The sequence below is a fragment of the Schistocerca gregaria genome, chromosome 3 (genome assembly GCF_023897955.1).
Source record: "Schistocerca gregaria isolate iqSchGreg1 chromosome 3, iqSchGreg1.2, whole genome shotgun sequence".
NCBI classification, from domain to species: Eukaryota; Metazoa; Arthropoda; class Insecta; order Orthoptera; family Acrididae; genus Schistocerca; species Schistocerca gregaria.
In genome coordinates, this window is record NC_064922.1 from 449,304,534 (window position 1) to 449,322,219 (window position 17,686).

General features: G+C 42.0%; 2 protein-coding genes across 6 annotated transcripts in view; one reads left to right on the plus strand and one right to left on the minus strand.

Annotated features, from left to right (window-relative positions):
* LOC126356007 (D-glucuronyl C5-epimerase B) overlaps nucleotides 1-17,686 on the minus strand; it is a 386,275-nt gene that overhangs the window by 122,089 nt on the left and 246,500 nt on the right. Inside the window, exon 1 of one of the 2 annotated variants that reach the window (XM_050006651.1) lies at nucleotides 1,878-2,159. The exons of the other annotated variant lie outside the window; for it this stretch is intronic. The gene's annotated coding sequence lies outside the window, so the exon portion shown is untranslated. Of the gene's footprint in view, nucleotides 1-1,877; nucleotides 2,160-17,686 lie in introns of those variants that run through there. 2 annotated transcript variants of the gene reach the window in all.
* Nucleotides 2,994-17,686, plus strand: part of LOC126356008 (uncharacterized) — a 552,676-nt gene continuing 537,983 nt past the window's right edge. For all 4 annotated transcript variants that reach the window (XM_050006654.1, XM_050006653.1, XM_050006655.1 and 1 more), the window contains exon 1: nucleotides 2,994-3,442. Coding sequence is in view for 2 of the 4 variants with exons in the window: in XM_050006653.1 (XP_049862610.1) it covers nucleotides 3,431-3,442 (12 nt within the window). In the remaining 2 variants the exon portion in view is untranslated. The remainder of the gene's footprint in view (nucleotides 3,443-17,686) is intronic.

The window sequence follows — 17,686 nt, forward strand, 5'->3', positions numbered from 1 at the left end:
GGGTCTACTATATATTATTATTAACAGAAGAGCTAATTCAGCCACAAATTGGGTGTACAATCTGATAGTGATTCCGTTGGGCCCTGGTGCTTTGATCAATTTCAATTATTTCAGCTGTTTCTCAACACAACAGAGTTAAGTATTCCTGCTTTTGTTTCTCTGCCCTCAATTTCTGTTCCTGTTTTGTCTGTAACTTGACACTAACTTTGGTGCCACAAACAGCAATTACATACAAACAGAATTCATTTAGGTTTTGCGAAAGATCTTTCAACAATATTTTTCTACACTAGTCACTAACATCTTCAGGCAGTGCTCTCTCTTGACAGATAAATGTGTTTCATTCAACACCTCTCTTTCTATAGGCGTATGCTTTATCTATAGCTGTTACGCAGTAACCTCCGTTTCTTTATAGTGACTATACCAAGTAGGGTTCCACCATGAAATGTTTTACTGGGCAAATACCTATCCAGTGCATTGTCAACTTTCTTTTACACTTGAGCCATAGTTTCTCTACCACTCCTGCCCTGATCTAAATGTTTCAAGTCCTTCATTGGGACGTGAGACTTTCTTCTGTATCTAGTTTGCAGAACATATAATTCTTTTTACTTGTTTCAGTTGTTCTTTGTAATATGGTATTCATTGCTGGTATAACTGCCTCACCACTTCTTAATATTTACATAGCTTGTGCTTAAGTATTACATAAATGTTGTCAAACAGCACTCTGATGCAAACCATGTTCAAAATAAGGAATGTCATAGCACTGCAAAAATTTGTTTCTTTAATGACATCATCTTGATGTTATATGAAAGTCTACTGCCATTTTATGCTTATCACCCCAGCTGCGTTGCAGATTAGTTTTTCCACCACAATCATGATTTCAGGGGTTGGGTGCAATACACAAGTTAAGACCAAACACTTTACAAGAAAATATTAATTGCAGCTTTGAGAAGTTTTATGTTCCTTCTGCAGCAAGAAAGAAGTAAATGCTTGGGTCAGTGGAAAGACAGAGTTCGGAGGGGGGGGGGGGGGGGGGGGAAGGTGACGTAAGTCACACACATCTTAAGTTCTCATGAACCCACTTGTTGCAATGATAGGGCTATTCAACAACAATCTTCAAACTACATGTACGCCTACAATGACTCAAGCTATACTTTGCAAAAATCTGGTTATGGCTTGTGTATGTAGACGTGTGGGATACTTTTACTTAATTTCTAGACACATATTTGGTCACTCTGGTGTATGCAGTAATAGAGGACAATACTAACTATTGTTTTCTTACATTATGTTCTAAGAAATTCCCCACTTATTGAAACTATAGTACAGCACGCGAAGAATCTAATTCAATTATTAATCAGATAATTATCCGAAACAAGAGATAGGTGTGATGATTCTAATGGTTCTTAACCTCGATTTTATAGCCTAAAGTCAATGTTGTATGTCAAAGTATTAAAACACCTTCGATCAAGAATTGAATTTTTCCACTGCTACACAGTTATTAAGTCAGAAAATGCCTAGCATGATGGGACAAAATATTCAGCTTCAGATAATGTCATTTAGTCCATCGACATTGATTCGTCGGTTGCTAACCGTAATTGTAAGTCTTACATTACAGGAGTATAGTTTGTTCAAATACTTCTACATCACATGTGGTTTCATAAAATTTGAACTTGGAATCAGAAAAACAAGCTTCAAAATTTTCAAAGTTATTTCACTCGAACCGATTAAAAATATCCACCTATTCCTACACAGGAGCTCAATCAACCAACATGTCATTATGTTTTTCATATGACAGTACACTTACCGGCAACGTTCCGTGAAAATAGCATTATAACTGTATAGTAACACTAAAAGTTGGTAAATACGTCAAGCTACTGCACCTGTTAGATACGGTTGAGTTTTCCAGCTCCCATTTGGGATGCGGACTAACTCCTACATTTTAAAATTGAAGCTGCCAGTCAACCACACTTCATGACGCTCAACAACAGTTTACATCGTTATCATTTCTTGTACTGCAACACCACGCCTCTCAGTATCATATTTTGACACATCGTACTACGCAACCAATCACAACATCCCTGCAGGTCAGGTTAAAAACAAATCCAGAACCAAAGATCTTCCGACACCGGATATTGTTCCAATGGTCTTCGTGCGAAGAGTATCTAGACAACAGAGATATACAATGTTTGTACATATAAAATACTAAAGTAACGCTGCATATCAATAAATGTATTCCAGTTCATAAAACCGTATCTATTGGAGAAGGCAACATATTACCCATTATATTCACACGAATTTTAATTGATTGGCGAAGCTCACAGTTGAAGAGCACGAAGGCCTCAGTACAAAAATAAAAATACTACTCTAGATACCTATATAGGACACTAAAATTGAATAATGTAGCTGTTACAGAGTTAATATGCAGGAAATTTGCGCCGGTCAACTGGGGATACCCGCTTAAACATTTAGGTACACCGCAAAGTATTTGACAATTGTTGGTCTATACTATTTCTAAAATTTTTTCAGTATTATTCGTATTACCGAAAAATTTTGAACTTTACTTCAGGAAAAACGTAGTTCTCTAAAGGAAGGGAAATGATTTCCATTACTGTAAGAGATCTTGACACTGTACGGCAACTTTATCCACCGTAAATAAACAAGATAAACAATGTGTGTACTTAAAACATTGTTAGGACGCTCTATCTCAATTGAGGTGGCTTACTCGTAGCAAAATGATATTGTCCATTATGAAATTTCTCGTTGTAAATGAAAATCAACACAGGAATGAAACGGCGACATGTTACGAAGGAAGTGAGATCTCATAGCAAGGACGAGGGAATCCCCACAACACTTTCTTGAACAAAGTCTCCCTCGGATCGCCCCTCCACTGCCAGTGCGTGTGCGGAGCGCACTCTCGCGGCAGCTAACCCCTCCTTTCCCAACCCCGCCCGAACACGTCTTAGCGGAGATGCGCCCCGAGAATCGATCGTCCGGCAGATGGCAGTCAACTCGCCGCAAACCAACGCAAGCAGGGTTGCCTGCTTCGCTGAGGGGGGGGTCTCTTCTAGTATGAAGGCAACCTAGTTCTCGGGAAGATTTCAATGATGGATTAAGTGAAGGGGGCAACTGTGTGTGTGGTGTGGTACGGGTGCTTTTTTTTTTAATTCGAGGGACTGGTTTTTTGTGGGAGTGAGTGTATTTTTTCTAGTGTTTGGTGTGCTTTTTTTTTTCCTTGTTTCGCCTCTCTGTCCGCCGTGATCACGTTGGCGAGGTAGCACTCACCATGCGGAACGAAAGTACTATCGCGTCATGAGACGCAAATTTCGGCGGTAGGCGTGCGCGGGACTCGAACAAGGAGCCTGAGTGGAGAGTGTGCTGTTTAGGCTAGGGGGTGCAGCATCCTCGGCCTATCCCCAGCGGAGGAGATGCCGTGATGGCAAGGGAGGTAAGCAAAGCATCAGCATGTTACTTTGTGTGTTGTTAGATAACTAGGCGGTCAGACGCCGGCCGGGACACCCCTCGTGGTGGCCTCGCTCGCCGCCTGACAGCTCCCAATGTGGGGCACCTATTCGGGTCGAAACTCACCCTAGCCGCCCCTTATTTTTCTCTGTCATGATGCTTTCAATTCTTAACACAACTTACAGTTCATAAAACCGTACCGTGTCTGTGTATCCGACGTACTCCGGCTGACCCCGGAGATTTTATGTTTCAGTGCTATGCCTCTTAAAATTAATAATAGGAGCTGCGGATTCAAATTTCCTGTGCGACTAGCCACTGATATTTGATAATAGTGTAAGACGATATTTGTCATGTACTTGATTCAGCAGCATTTTGTAATCGTGCCTCCTGCAGACAAAAAGATCCTTACGATGTATAAGCGCTGTACTACAGAGCTCTTTATGATTTTTTTCGTTGTATTTGATGTCTGTTATAATTACTTATTCAAGTCCGCCTTATTATTATGAGTACAAAGACACGGTCGGGCACTTAGTTGTATACACTGCCGAAAGAGAACGAAAGCGTGATGTCATCGTGTACAATCTCTCAAGAAGCTCTAAAGAAGTTCTTATACTTGCATAACCTTCTAAAAATTCTGTACGTAAGCCGTCTGAAATTGGGGGGGAATCGTTTTAAACTTTGCGAGCGGTTTTACTTTGAGCGTGTTTCTTGTAGGATGTCTTATTCTGGCTCACTGGAACGATTTTCTCAGTAATATGGCCACCGGTAGCATTTTTAATGCCTTTTCCGAAACGTATTTTGTCTTGATAACTTAGGAACAGTCATATCTGGAAGCTGTGCAGTGCTTCAGGTAGGAAAAAAAGTGGACAGAGCAGATGCAAGCCATTCCTCGAGATAATTCCTTAAAAACTGCAAACTGTATTCCATAGTGAGCTGCTACATTCGGCCAGTAAGACTGTCGATCGCATGAGTAGAGAAATAGGTAGCTCTTACAGATATTAACATTTTGACACATTAATATCTCTAAAGACAAAAGGAGTGATTTTTTTGTATAAAAATGGAAACTGTAAGATAGCATATTTTCATTAATCGAGACGATGTTTATGTATGTATGGGCGTCAATACACAGCCATGGTTACAGCTATCTCTCAGAAGCTTAGCGCGTCTACATGCAATTCAGTGAAAGTTATCAATTAGAAAAGAAATTTTATATTGCACTAAATTTTGTGATTTCTTTTGCAATACAACGTACTTAATGGAGATACTTTGTTAAAACGTTTACATGACCTAAATGCGTCTAGGTGTGGAATGTTACATTGCTGTATGTCTGAGGAAGGTGTGATCGCACCAAACTGTAATTCTTCACCTACTTATCTGTGACCGCATAGTAAACAGATATTTGCTGTAGATCAGGTCATCAGTCTCGATAAGTATTTGAGTTTGGAGACGAAAGAAAGAGTCTTTGCTATCCGATTTTTGTCCTGAGACTGCACGTCGTGAATTAGATAGACTCAGTGATGTCGGAAAGCGGGCGATTCTTGGGGAAGCTATGTCGTCAATATAGTCGTTACTCAGCAAAAACAAAGCAATTTTAGTACGAGAACTATGTTATTAAAGCAAAATTAGACTTTATTTTATGCAGCACATTTACTCGGCGTTGTTGTCAGAAAGAGTGGGTTTTACTGTTTTTGTGTCCACGTAACATTTGTTACTTGTTTCGGACCTCAAATAGAAGGCAGATTATAAACTGTCTTTGCAAACGAAGCATTGGTTCGTAGTAGATAATATGCTGAGCAGAAATACGTGGCACTATATAAATCATAGCGCGGTAAAATTTACAAGTTTCAAAATTGTGGCTAGCATAGTGTACCGTAGCGCTGTACGAGAGTAACAAGCGCGCATCGGGTTACGCACGCTACGGTAGTAAGCACCACGTTTATTTACTTGTTATTCACTCGTTTTTATGATACTTTATTTCCGGTTTCTGAGATACTATATGATGCTGCCTATTTTATTTCGAACAACGCTTTCATGATTTCTCATTTTAGTAGCGATTTTCTTTTATCTTTTGCGTCCATCCACGGAGCGCGTTTGACCTAATCTAGCATCAATTTTCTTTAATCCTTTACAATATCTCTTCATCCGTTCGTGCCTTTTTATTACCGTTGTAGTTGAGCGTTTGTATTTTATAAAGGAGACTTCTGAGCAGATTTGCGTTTGTAAATTACGGTTCTGAAATTTTGTTCTCCCTCTCGCTCGAATGGTTTGTTTGTGAATGCCATTTTCTGTTAGGTTCCTGTTAGCTTGTTAGTTCTATTTCCACTACGTTCACTCGGAGTTTTTCGAACTTTGGTGTTACGATATGTGCCTGATAATCGTTTTCTTTGATTTCTCAGTTGTTTCTTTGAGATGGCGGTGTTCCTATTATTGCTACGAATGTGTTCGCGCGGTTGCTGTCAATGAGTTGTATCTTCGTGTAGCACTCCTCCTGTACAGCCTCGACCTCTATATGTTGTTGCCTTTAGTATTGTTGACAAAGAATATTTGATCACCTCTTGTAGCGTATGCCTTATACATATAATTATATTCCTTTACGTCGTTATTCGAAAAGTTGATAGACGTTATAGAATCTGCAATGATTCTTGTTTCGTTCTTTTATCAATTGACAATGTGAAGACGAGCACTGGCTGGTCGAAATAGGTTACCGCATTGTTAATCGCTCTTGTGATCGTAGCGTATTGAAAAATTAAAATAAGTAAATGAATGTGTAGTGTAGGCGCTTGCGAGAGCAGTACCACGCGGTGAAGTAGTATGCGAATTTCAGTGAGCACAGTATTCGCTGGCGATAGGAGGGCAGCACGCAGGAAAGCGCGTGGGCGGAGTGCGTATGCAGTGCCGGCGTGTGTGCGTGTGCGCGCGCGCTGCCTGACCCGCAGCGGCGGGGGCGGACGCCGTTTTGGGCGGGGTGGTCCGGTCGCAGAAGCCAAGTTCCCGCGCCGTTCGAGTCGAGCCATTTTGGAGAGAGGAAGAAAAAAATTTTTTTCGGGTTTTTCGGGAGCGCAGCGTAAGGCGAGTGGCGGCGGCGGCAGCGGCAATGGGATCGATGGTGTGGGCCCGTCCGCGCGGCGTGGCGCGCCGAGTAGGTGTGCCGCGTCGCGCGCCGTGTGGGCAGGTGCGCTGCAGTAGTCGCAGCGGCGGCCGGCCCCCGCCCTGGCGCCACCGCCGCTGGGAGGGGCACATGGCGCTCGCCTCGCCATTCATTCAGCGCCCAGATACATGTCGGCCGTTACGTGTTTATGATTCGCTACGACAGCCGGGCCACGCGCCTCCGCGCGCGGACACCTCGCTCCGCTCCACATGCCTCGTCCGCTGACGGAGCCGAAGCCGCAGTCTCTTCGCCTCGCACCGAACCAACACTGTTGAACCAAACTACCAATTTTTTTTTAAACTACATCCACATCTACATCCACATTTATACTCCGCAAGCCACCCAACGGTGTGTGGCGGAGGACACTTTACGTGCCACTGTCATTACCTCCCTTTTCTGTCCCAGTCGCGTACGGTTCGCGGGGAGGACGACTGTCTGAAAGCCTCCGTGCGCGCTCGAATCTCTCTAACTTTACATTCGTGATCTCCTCGGGAGGTATAAGTAGGGGGAAGCAATATATTCGATACCTCATCCAGAAACGCACCCTCTCGAAACCTGGCGAGCAAGCTACACCGCGATGCAGAGCGCCTCTCTTGCAGAGTCTGCCACTTGAGTTTGCTAAACATCTCCGTAACGCTATCACGCTTACCAAATAACGCTGTGACGAAACGCATCGCTCTTCTTTGGATCTTCTCTATCTCCTCCGTCAACCCGATCTGGTACGGATCCCACACTGATGAGCAATACTCAAGTATAGGTCGAACGAGTGTTTTGTAAGCCACCTCCTTTGTTGATGGACTATATTTTCTAAGCACTCTCCCAATGAATCTCAATCTGGTACCCGCCTTACCAACAATTAATTTTATATGATCATTCCACTTCAAATCGTTACACACGCATACTCCCAGATATTTTACAGAAGTAACTGCTACCAGTTTTTGTTCCGCTGTCATGTAATCATACAATAAAGGATCCTTCTTTCTATGTATTCGCAATACATTACATTTGTCTATGTTAAGGGTCAGTTGCCACTCCCTGCACCAAGTGCCTACCCGCTGCAGATTTCCTTCATTTCGCTGCAATTTTCTAATGCTACAATTTCTCTGTATACTACAGCATCATCCACGAAAAGCCGCATGGAACTTCCGACACTATCTACTAGGTCATTTACATATATTGTGAAAAGCAATGGTCCCATAACACTCCCCTGTGGCGCGCCAGAGGTTACTTTAGCGTCTGTAGACGTCTCTCCATTGATAACAACATGCTTTTTTCTGTTTACTAAAAACTCTTCAATCCAGCCACATAGATGGTCTGATATTCCGTAGGCTCTTACTTTATCAGGCGACAGTGCGGAACTGTATCGAACGACTTACGAAAGTCAAGGAAAATAGCATCTACCTGGGAGCCTGTATCTAATATTTTCTGGGTCTCATGAACAAATAAAGCAAGTTGGGTCTCACACGATCGCTTTTTCCGGAATCCATGTTGATTCCTACAGAGTAGATTCTGGGTTTCCAAAAACGACATGATACTCGAGCAAAAAAACATGTTCTAAAATTCTACAACAGATCGACGTCAGAGATATGGGTCTATAGTTTTGCGCATCTGCTCGACGACCCTTCTTGAAGACTGGGACTACCTGTGCTCTTTTCGAATCATTTGGAACCTTCCGCTCCTCTAGAGACTTGCGGTACACGGCTGTTAGAAGGGGGGGGGGGAGGGAGGGGAGTTCTTTCGCGCGTACTCTGTGTAGAATCGAATTGGTATCCCGTCAGGCCCAGTGAACTTTCCTCTGTTGAGTGATTCCAGTTGCTTTTCTATTCCTTGGACACAACACATACACAATCAGTCCAGTAAATTTTGTTAGCAGATGATGCTGTAATTTACCGTCTAATAAGGTCATCCGAAGACCAGTATCAGTTGCAAAGAGATTTAGAAAAGATTGGTGTATGGTGTGGCAGGTGGCAGTTGACGCTAAATAACGAAAAGTGTGAGGTGATCCTCACGAGTTCCAAAACAAATCCGTTGGAATTCGATTACTCGATAAATAGTACAATTCTCAAGGCTGTCAATACAACTAACAATAAAACCTCCCCATCGCACCCCCCCCCCCCCCCCCCCCCCCTCAGATTTAGTTATAAGTTGGGACTGCGGATAGGCCTTGAAAAACTGAACACAGATCAATCGAGAAAACAGGGAGAAGTTGTGTGGAACTATGGAAAAAATAAGCAAAATATACAAACTGAGTAGTCCATGCGAAAGATAGGCAACATCAAGGAATTTCTGAACTCAACAGCATCGTGGTCCTGTAGTTAGCGTGAGCAGCTGCGGCACGAGAGGTCCTAGGTTCAAGTCTTCCCTCGAGTGAAAAGTTTAATTTCTTTATTTTCGCAAAGTTATGATTTGTCCGTTCGTTCATTGACGTCTCTATTCACTGTAATAAGTTTAGTGCCTGTGTTTCGCGACCGCTCCGCAAAACCGCGCGATTAGTAGACGAAAGGACGTGACTTTGCAATGGGAACCGAAAACATTTGATCGCAAGGTCATAGGTCAACCGATTCCTCCACAGGAAAACACGTCTGATATATTCTATACGACACTTGTGACGACATGTGCGTCACATGACAGGAATATGTTGTCGACCCACCTAACTTGTACACTTGGCGAATGGGTAAAAAGATTCTTCTCCCTTGTCCGATTTAGTTTTTTTGTGGATGTGATAATCATAAATTAATTTATTTAATTTAAACTTTTCAGTCGATGGAAGACTTGAACCAAGGACCTCCCGTTCCACAGCTGCTCACGCTAACCACGGGGCCACGGCGCTCCAGTGCTCAGATAATCCTTGATGTTGCCTGTCTTGCGCATGAACTACTCAGTTTGTAAATTTTGCTTATTTTTTTCGTAGTTCCACACAACCTCTTCCTGTTTTCTCGATTGATCTGTGTTCAGTTTTTCAAGGCCTATCCATTGTGCCAACTTATAACTTAATCTGAGGGGGGGGGGGGGGTTTGGGGAGGTTCCCATGTAAGTAAGAAGTAAGAGTGATTTTAGGTGTGCCGCTGGGGGATAAATGACCTTGTGGATGACCCCGAAGTTTACTGAGGCTTTTTGCGGATGATGCTGTGGTATATCGAGAGGTTGTAACAATGGAAAATTGTACTGAAATGCAGGAGGATCGGCAACGAATTGACGCATGGTGCAGGGAATGGCAATTGAATCTCAATGTAGACAAGTGTAATGTGCTGCGAATACATAGAAAGATAGATCCCTTACCATTTAGCTACAAAATAGCAGGTCAACAACTGGAAGCAGTTAATTCCATAAATTATCTGGGAGTCCGCATTAGGAGTGATTTAAAATGGAATTATCATATAAAGTTGATCGTCGGTAAAGCAGATGCCAGACTGAGATTCATTGGAAGAATCCTAAGGAAATGCAATCCGAAAACAAAGGAAGTAGGTTACAGTACACTTGTTCGCCCACTGCTTGAATACTGCTCAACAGTGTGGGATCCGCACCAGATAGGGTTGATAGAAGAGATAGAGAAGATCCGACGGAGAGCAGCGCGCTTCGTTACAGGATCATTTAGTAATCGCGAAAGCGTTACGGAGATGATAGATAAATTCCAGTGGAAGACTCTGCAGGAGAGACGCTCAGTAGCTCGGTACGGGCTTTTGTTAAAGTTTCGAGAACGTACCTTCACCGAAGAGTCAAACAGTATATTGCTCCCTCCTACGTATATCTCGCGAAGAGACCATGAGGATAAAATCAGAGAGATTAGAGCCCACACAGAAGCATACCGACAATCCTTCTTTCCACGAACAAGACGAGACTGGAATAGAAGGGAGAACCGATAGGGGTACCCAAGGTACCCTCCGCCACACACCGTCAGGTGGCTTGCGGAGTATGGATGTAGATGTACCTGGGTGTTAAAATTAATGAGCAACTTCAGTTGGAAAGACCACATAGATAATATCGTGGGGAAGGCGAGCCAAAGGTTGCGTTTCATTGGCAGGACACTTAGAAGATGCAACTAGTCTACTAAAGAGACAGCTTACATTACACTCGTTCGTCCTCTGTTAGAATATTGCGGTGTGGGATCCTTACCAGGTGGGATTGACGGAAAACATTGAAAGGGTACAAAAAAGGGCAGCTCGTTTTGTATAACCACGTAATAGGGGAGAGAGTGTGGCAGATATGATACGCGAGTTGGGATGGAAGCCATTAAAGCAAAGACGTTTTTCGTCGCGGCGAGATCTATTTACGAAATTTCAGTCACCAACTTTCTTTTCCGAATGCGAAAATATTTTGTTGAGCCCAAGCTACATAGGTAGGAATGATCATCAAAATAAAATAAGAGAAATCAGAGCTCGAACAGAAAGGTTTAGGTGTTCGTTTTTCCCGCCTGCTGTTCGGGAGTGGAATGGTAGAGAGCTGGTATAATTGTGGTTCGATGAACCTTCTGCCAAGCACTTAAGTGTGAATTGCAGAATAATCACGTAGATGTAGATGCACTTTTTGCACGGGAAAAACTGGTACTATTAATCGAAGAAACATGCAACTACGGTTCACCTACGGCTGCATCTACATGACTTCTCTGCAATTCACAGTTACGTGCCTGGCAGAGACTCCATCGAAACATCTTCAAGCTATTTCTCTAGCGTACCATTCTCGAAAAGCGCGCGGGAAAAATCAATACATAAATCTTCCCCTGCGATCTCTGACTTCATTACGATGATCATTTCGCCCTATGTAGGTGGTCGCCAACAAAAAATCTTCACAGTCTGAGTAGAAGGTTAGTGACTGAAATTTCGTGAGAAGATTCTGCCTTTGTTTTAATTATTGCGATCCCAATTCGCGTACTATATCCGTGGTACTCTATTCAAAACATGTTCAATGTGTGTGAAATTTTATGGAACTTAACTGCTAAGGTCATAAGTCCCTAAGCTTACACACTAATTAACCTAAATTATCCTAAGGGCAAACACACACACCCATGCCCGAGGGAGGACTCGAACCGCCGCCGGGACCAGCCGCACAGTCCATGACTGCAGCGCCTTGGACCGCTTTTTTTATCTCATTTTGTTCGCTTTTGTTCGTTGCATGCATCTGTTCGGGGCGGACGTCGTAAGGCATCCGTTTAAGTTCATTGTTGATCGATTAACTCAGTTTTTATTTAGTACAGAGGGCATCTAACCCTCTGACCGAACACGCTGAGCTACCGTGCCGGCCAGACCGCTCAGCTAATCCCGCGCGGCGGTATTCTATCCCCTATTTCGCGATAGTACAAAACGAGCGGTAAAAAACTAACACTTAAATATTTCCAGTTTGATGTAGAAAACAGCCAGATTTGCTTAATACTGTTCTTTTCATTTAATCGATGACCGGTTTGGGTCATCAGAATCCATTCTCAAATAATCCAAACAGAAAAAATGGTGCATCCCGTGATACCACACAAACATGTTACTATTGTATTGCGTGCTGCAATAGGTTTTGTTTCATTGCTATACGAACCAGATTTCGCCCTCGACCCTTTTCAGATTCCAAAAACTGAAATAAACAATAGAAATATAAATCACAAAAACAAGAAACAGGACACCATGAATCTTTCTTTGCCTTATTTATATGTCAAGTGATATCAGACTGATATGAAATACAAGTCCTTGTCGAAAAAAAAGCATATCTGGTCGTACAGGCCAGATCTGTCATTAGTAATTACATGGCAGATTTTCATTTCTGAACTTTGTAGTAGGGACCGATGGCCTTTGCAGTCCGCTCCCTTCAACTCCCATAAACCAACCAACCAACCCTATAGCACAGCTAACAAATGAACATCTATGGGCCACACTATTGTGTGTGAGCAACTTCTGACATGAACATGATGAAAAGATCTTCCAAAGATCGTTTGAGAGACATCACAGTCTGCTCATGCCATCTGTGGTGTATCAGGGAACTATGTAGCTGAACTGTTTATTTTGCTTGATAATATAATTATTTTTGGCTTCATAGGAACATGACAGTGTTTACACTATATGGAATGGTTCAAATGGCTCTGAGCACTATGCGATTTAACATCTGTGGTCATCAGTCGCCTAGAACTTAGAACTAATTAAACCTAACTAACCTAAGAACATCACACACATCCATGTCCGAGGCAGGATTCGAACCTGCGACCGTAGCAGTCGCGCGGTTCCGGACTGAGCGCCTAGAACCGCGAGACCACTGCGGCCTGCACACTATATGCAATGGAGGTCCAGTACTGAAGTTCACATGTAAATATTGTGAAGTGTCTTATCGTAATATATTTGTAACAAACATGGAATTTCTACCTTGTAATAAAGTTAATTGTATAAAACATGGGAGTAGTTATTTTACGATAAGACACTTCACGATGTTTCCTTGTGAACTTTAATAGTGGACCTCCGTGTCATATAATGCAAACTTTATTATGTACCAACGGATGCCAAGATAATTAATCATCACGCAAAATAAACAGTTAAGCTATCTTGCCCCCTTTCACAACAGATTGTATGCCCCTTATACAACACAGATTGCATTGTTCAGACTGTGATATCTCTCAGGCGATCTGTGGAACATCTATGTCCATATCAGTTGCTCAGATACAGTAGTGTGGCACATACCTGTTTACTGGTGAGCAACTTTATTTAACAGCAGTGTTGTAGGGTCCGGGAATGAAAGTCTGCAATACATATGAGTATTTGGGCATTTTAGAGGCGTTCTCATTTTTACTAATGGCAGATCTGGCCTATGCGACCAGATATGCTTTTTCGATAAGGACTTGTATTTCATACCAGTCTGATGTCTTTTGTCATGTAAATAAAGTAAAGAATCTAGGTATTTATACACTATTTTCTATGGTTGCTTTGCTTTTATTATTTGTAATTCTGTTGTTTATTCCAGTTTCTGTTCTTGAAAATGGCCTAAGGCCGAAATCTGGATCGTATTACAATAAAATAAAAATTATTACAGTCAAATGGTGGCAGTATATTCAAAAATTTATCATAAATGTGGCTCCAGCAAAACAAAAATTACCATTTTTTTCTGTTTGGATAATTTAAGAATGGGTTCTGATACCATAAACCGGCCCTTAGTTAAATAAGAACAACTAAATTTCGCAACTTTAGCTGTTTTCTACATCAGACTTGTTAACCACAAACTGCTATCCTGCAATCGACCCAGCATGCTGAAAATGCTTAAATCTTTCTGTAGAAGCACTGATTTCTCTTATCTTATTACGATGATAATTTTTCTCTATGTATGCGGGCGCTAACAAAATATTTTCACGCTCTGAGTAGAAATTTGGTGATCGAAATTTCATGAGGTGATCCTGCCTTACCGACAAACGCCTTTGTTTTAATTAATTCTAGCCCAATTCGCGTATCATATTCGTGTAAATCTCTCCCCTATTAACAATAATACAACACGAGACGCCCTTTTTTGAACTTTTTGGATGTCCTCCGTCAATCCTATCCGGTAAGGATCCCATACAGCACAGCAGTACTCCGCAAGAGTCAAAAGCTTGTATTCTATTTTCGTCTGAGCTGTTTATCGTCCACGTTTCATTTCCGCGCTGGGTTACATTTTATAGAAATACTTCTATATCTACATCAACACGTTTAATCTAAAATCCACAATTAAGTGCCTGCCGGAGGGTTCATCGTACCACCCTCAAGCTGTTTCTCTAGCGTTCCACTCTCGAACAGCGTGCGGGAAAAACGTGCTAGTTCTGATATTCTTATTTTATTATGATGATCATTTCTCCCTATGTAGGTGGGTGCCAAGAAAATACAAGGTGTCTCAAAAGGTACGGTACAACTTTGTGTCACAGCATCCAAACTAATTAAGATATTCACACCATGTCTGGCTTACGTGACTCCCTGTCTCCCAAAGTTTTTATGCCTTCAGTCAATGTCAACATGTGCGCATTTGGTGTCCACGTACGACACCCAGTCTGTGTTCAAACTGTATCCATACACGACTGTCTATCCACATAGGGCGCAACATATTCGCATCAGCTGTGACAATGTGGTTAACGGGTCTTTGGTAGACTCTGTCTTTGGCTTATCCTCGTAGAAGTCCACCGGTGTAATGTCAGGCGGCCTATGAGGCCAAAGAATTGGATCACCCTTGTAAATCCGTTGTGTGTTAGCTTCATTGATTCCAGGTCATCCAGTCTGATGGTGCACATCAACGCTCCCTGTCTGCATAAAATTCCTGTATCACCAGCATATCGAAATCCGCAAGGGTCTTTCCTTCCTATATCATGTTTCGAAGTTCCTTTGAAGCTGCGTCTCCGGTTTGGTCTGAATAAACTAGTCCATACTCTCAGCCTTTTCTTGAACCGTCGTCATAATGCTTCAGTCACGACAAGCTGGAACACACACAAGTGTGTTTCTCACATGAGCCAAATATGGTGTGAATATCTTAATTGTGGGCTGTAAAAATTTGTTATAGCGCACGTTTTGAGACATTCCGTATTTTCACAATCATAGAAGAAAGCAAGCTGACTGAAATTTCACGAGGAGATCCTACCGCAATGAAAAACGCAGTTGTTTTAATGACTGCCGCTCCAATTTGCGTATCATATCCGTTGCACTCTCTCTGCCCTTCTTTGAACTTTTTCGATGTCCTCCCTCAGTCCTAGCTAGTGCGGATCCCACACCGGGCAACAAAACTCCGGAAGAATACGGACAAGTCTAGTGTAGGTCGACTCTTTAGTAGAACTTTTTCATTTTCTGAGTATTCTGCCAATAAACTGCAGTCACTGATTTGCGCTCCCCACAACAATATCTGTGTGATCGTTACAAAGACCGAGCACTAGAACCGCAGAATTTTCGAACCACCAACCAACTGACGGGACACAAATATTCCATCTCTGATCGATGCGTTTACAGTTTGTTCTTACCCTTTTTTATTTTAGGGGATGAATTTTCCTGTAACAGATAGTCACTCTTATTGTCAGTTACTTTGTTTTAGTACTAAATATTAGGTAAAGTCATGCTAGATACTTTACGTTCACTACCAGCACGAGTTTCATTCTCACGAAGATGTGGGAAAGCATTCAGTATACGCTGAGAATCTTAATCGACAGTCATGCCGTATTTCTGCTCACACTTATTAGGTTTTGAAATGGGTGAACCGACATCTAAACTTGGACAGGAACACTGCTTATCGACACAGGTATACGGATCATGAATACTTTTGGCAGTTTCTTATGACTGTCTCACATACGTGTAACATGAGAGCAAGCTTTTATTTTTTTTAGCCGCTCGGACCGTGTCGACATGAGGTACATCATAAATTTCCTGAAGCAGTTACGTGACACCAGAAAAGACAAACCTTTACGCTTATGGAGAATGACCAAAATTCCCCTGAAGAACAATTTGCTTTCCGCTGCTTTTAGGAGTTCCAATATCATTAGCCACTTAGGTCAGTCAGGAGCTTCAGTCTCTGTACCGATAAACAAATTACCGAGAAAGAATTTTTACCTGAATTAGGGCACCTTGTAGCATCTCAATAGCTCAATTTTGCGCCATTTCGTTGTACCTACACTTTATGCATTACTGTTATCTTGAAAAACGTCATCCGTAGCAGTTTTGGCTGTACAACCACGAATCATTGTGGCAGAACCGTCTCTACTAACTTTTCTATTATCGTGATGATGTGGTTGCCCTTTGAATGAGGCGGCTCCTACAGATCAGTGAAATGAGCATCATTCGTGGGAAGAACACAACCGCAACGAAAACTGGGAAAACAAAACCATACGTCTCAGAAACGATTCATTTATTACTATTTCCACTACTATGTTTACATGGAAACTCAAAAGAATCTTCATAGCTGGTCTCTGATTCATACGAGTTCCCAGCTGTAACTAATTTCGCATCATAATCAGAATCAGCTGAAATACGTCTACATGCTCTCCCTCAGAGCATCTGCTCATTGCTACGAGTGATCTTGCGCTACTTCACAGCGCCTGTTTGTGCTAGTTATATGAAGTTTAATTCCATGTAAGACGCCGCGCTTAGTTTTAGATTTGCATTGCAGCAGCAGGCCAAAGAAAGGAAGCCAATAACGTGTGGCAGTCGGCACCGCATAGTTTATTCAGTGGGACAAAAATGTCACGTTGGCTGGTATAGGTATTTCTCGTTTTATCTCGAAAACTGTGCAACTGACGGCATTGACTTGTAATTCGAAATATTAAGTCGTAACACTCACCTACCTCCTAAAACAATTAGAGGAGGGAGAGTAGTTAAAATTTTGCTATGGGACAAAAATGCCCCCACAGCGCTTCTAGTGTTAAATTTAATTCGACTTTGACAAATTTCTATTTCTCAAAAACGCATTTCTTGCTATTGCCAGTCTGCATTTTATACCCTCTCTGTTTCGGCTATCATCAGTTATTTTAGTGCCCGGATAGCAAAATTCATCTCCATATTTAGTGTCTCGTTTCTTAATCTAATCACCTCAGTATCAACTGATTTAATTCGACTACATTCCATTATCCTTGTTTCACTATTATTTGATAATCTTGTGACCGCTTTCCAAGACAATGCCCATTCCTTTCAGCAGTTCCTCCAAGTTCTTAGTAGTCTCTGACAGAATTACAAATGTCATCGGCAAACTTCAAAGTTTTTGCTTCTTCTCCATGAACTATAATTCCCTTTCCAAATGTTTCTCTGGTTTCCTTTACTGCTTGCTCAATGTACAGACTGAATAAAATGGAGTAAAATCAAGGTAGGCTACAACCTGGTCCCACTACCTTCTTAACTACTGCTTCCCTTTCATGCCTTTCATCTCTTATAAATGCAATATCGCTGCAGATAACCCTTCGCTTCCTGAATTTTGCCCCTGCTACCTTCACAATTTGAATCTCTTAAGGGATGTCTTAGGGTCAATATTGCCTTGAGTGTTGCTAAATTTCTTTAAAACACAAAGCTCAAATTAGTGAGAGTACGATTTAATGGAAGTTTGACTGATGGATTTAGTATCAGGACAAAGTCGAAATAAAAGTATTCACTACAAAAATAAAGTTAAAAAATAGTACTGTACTTTCAA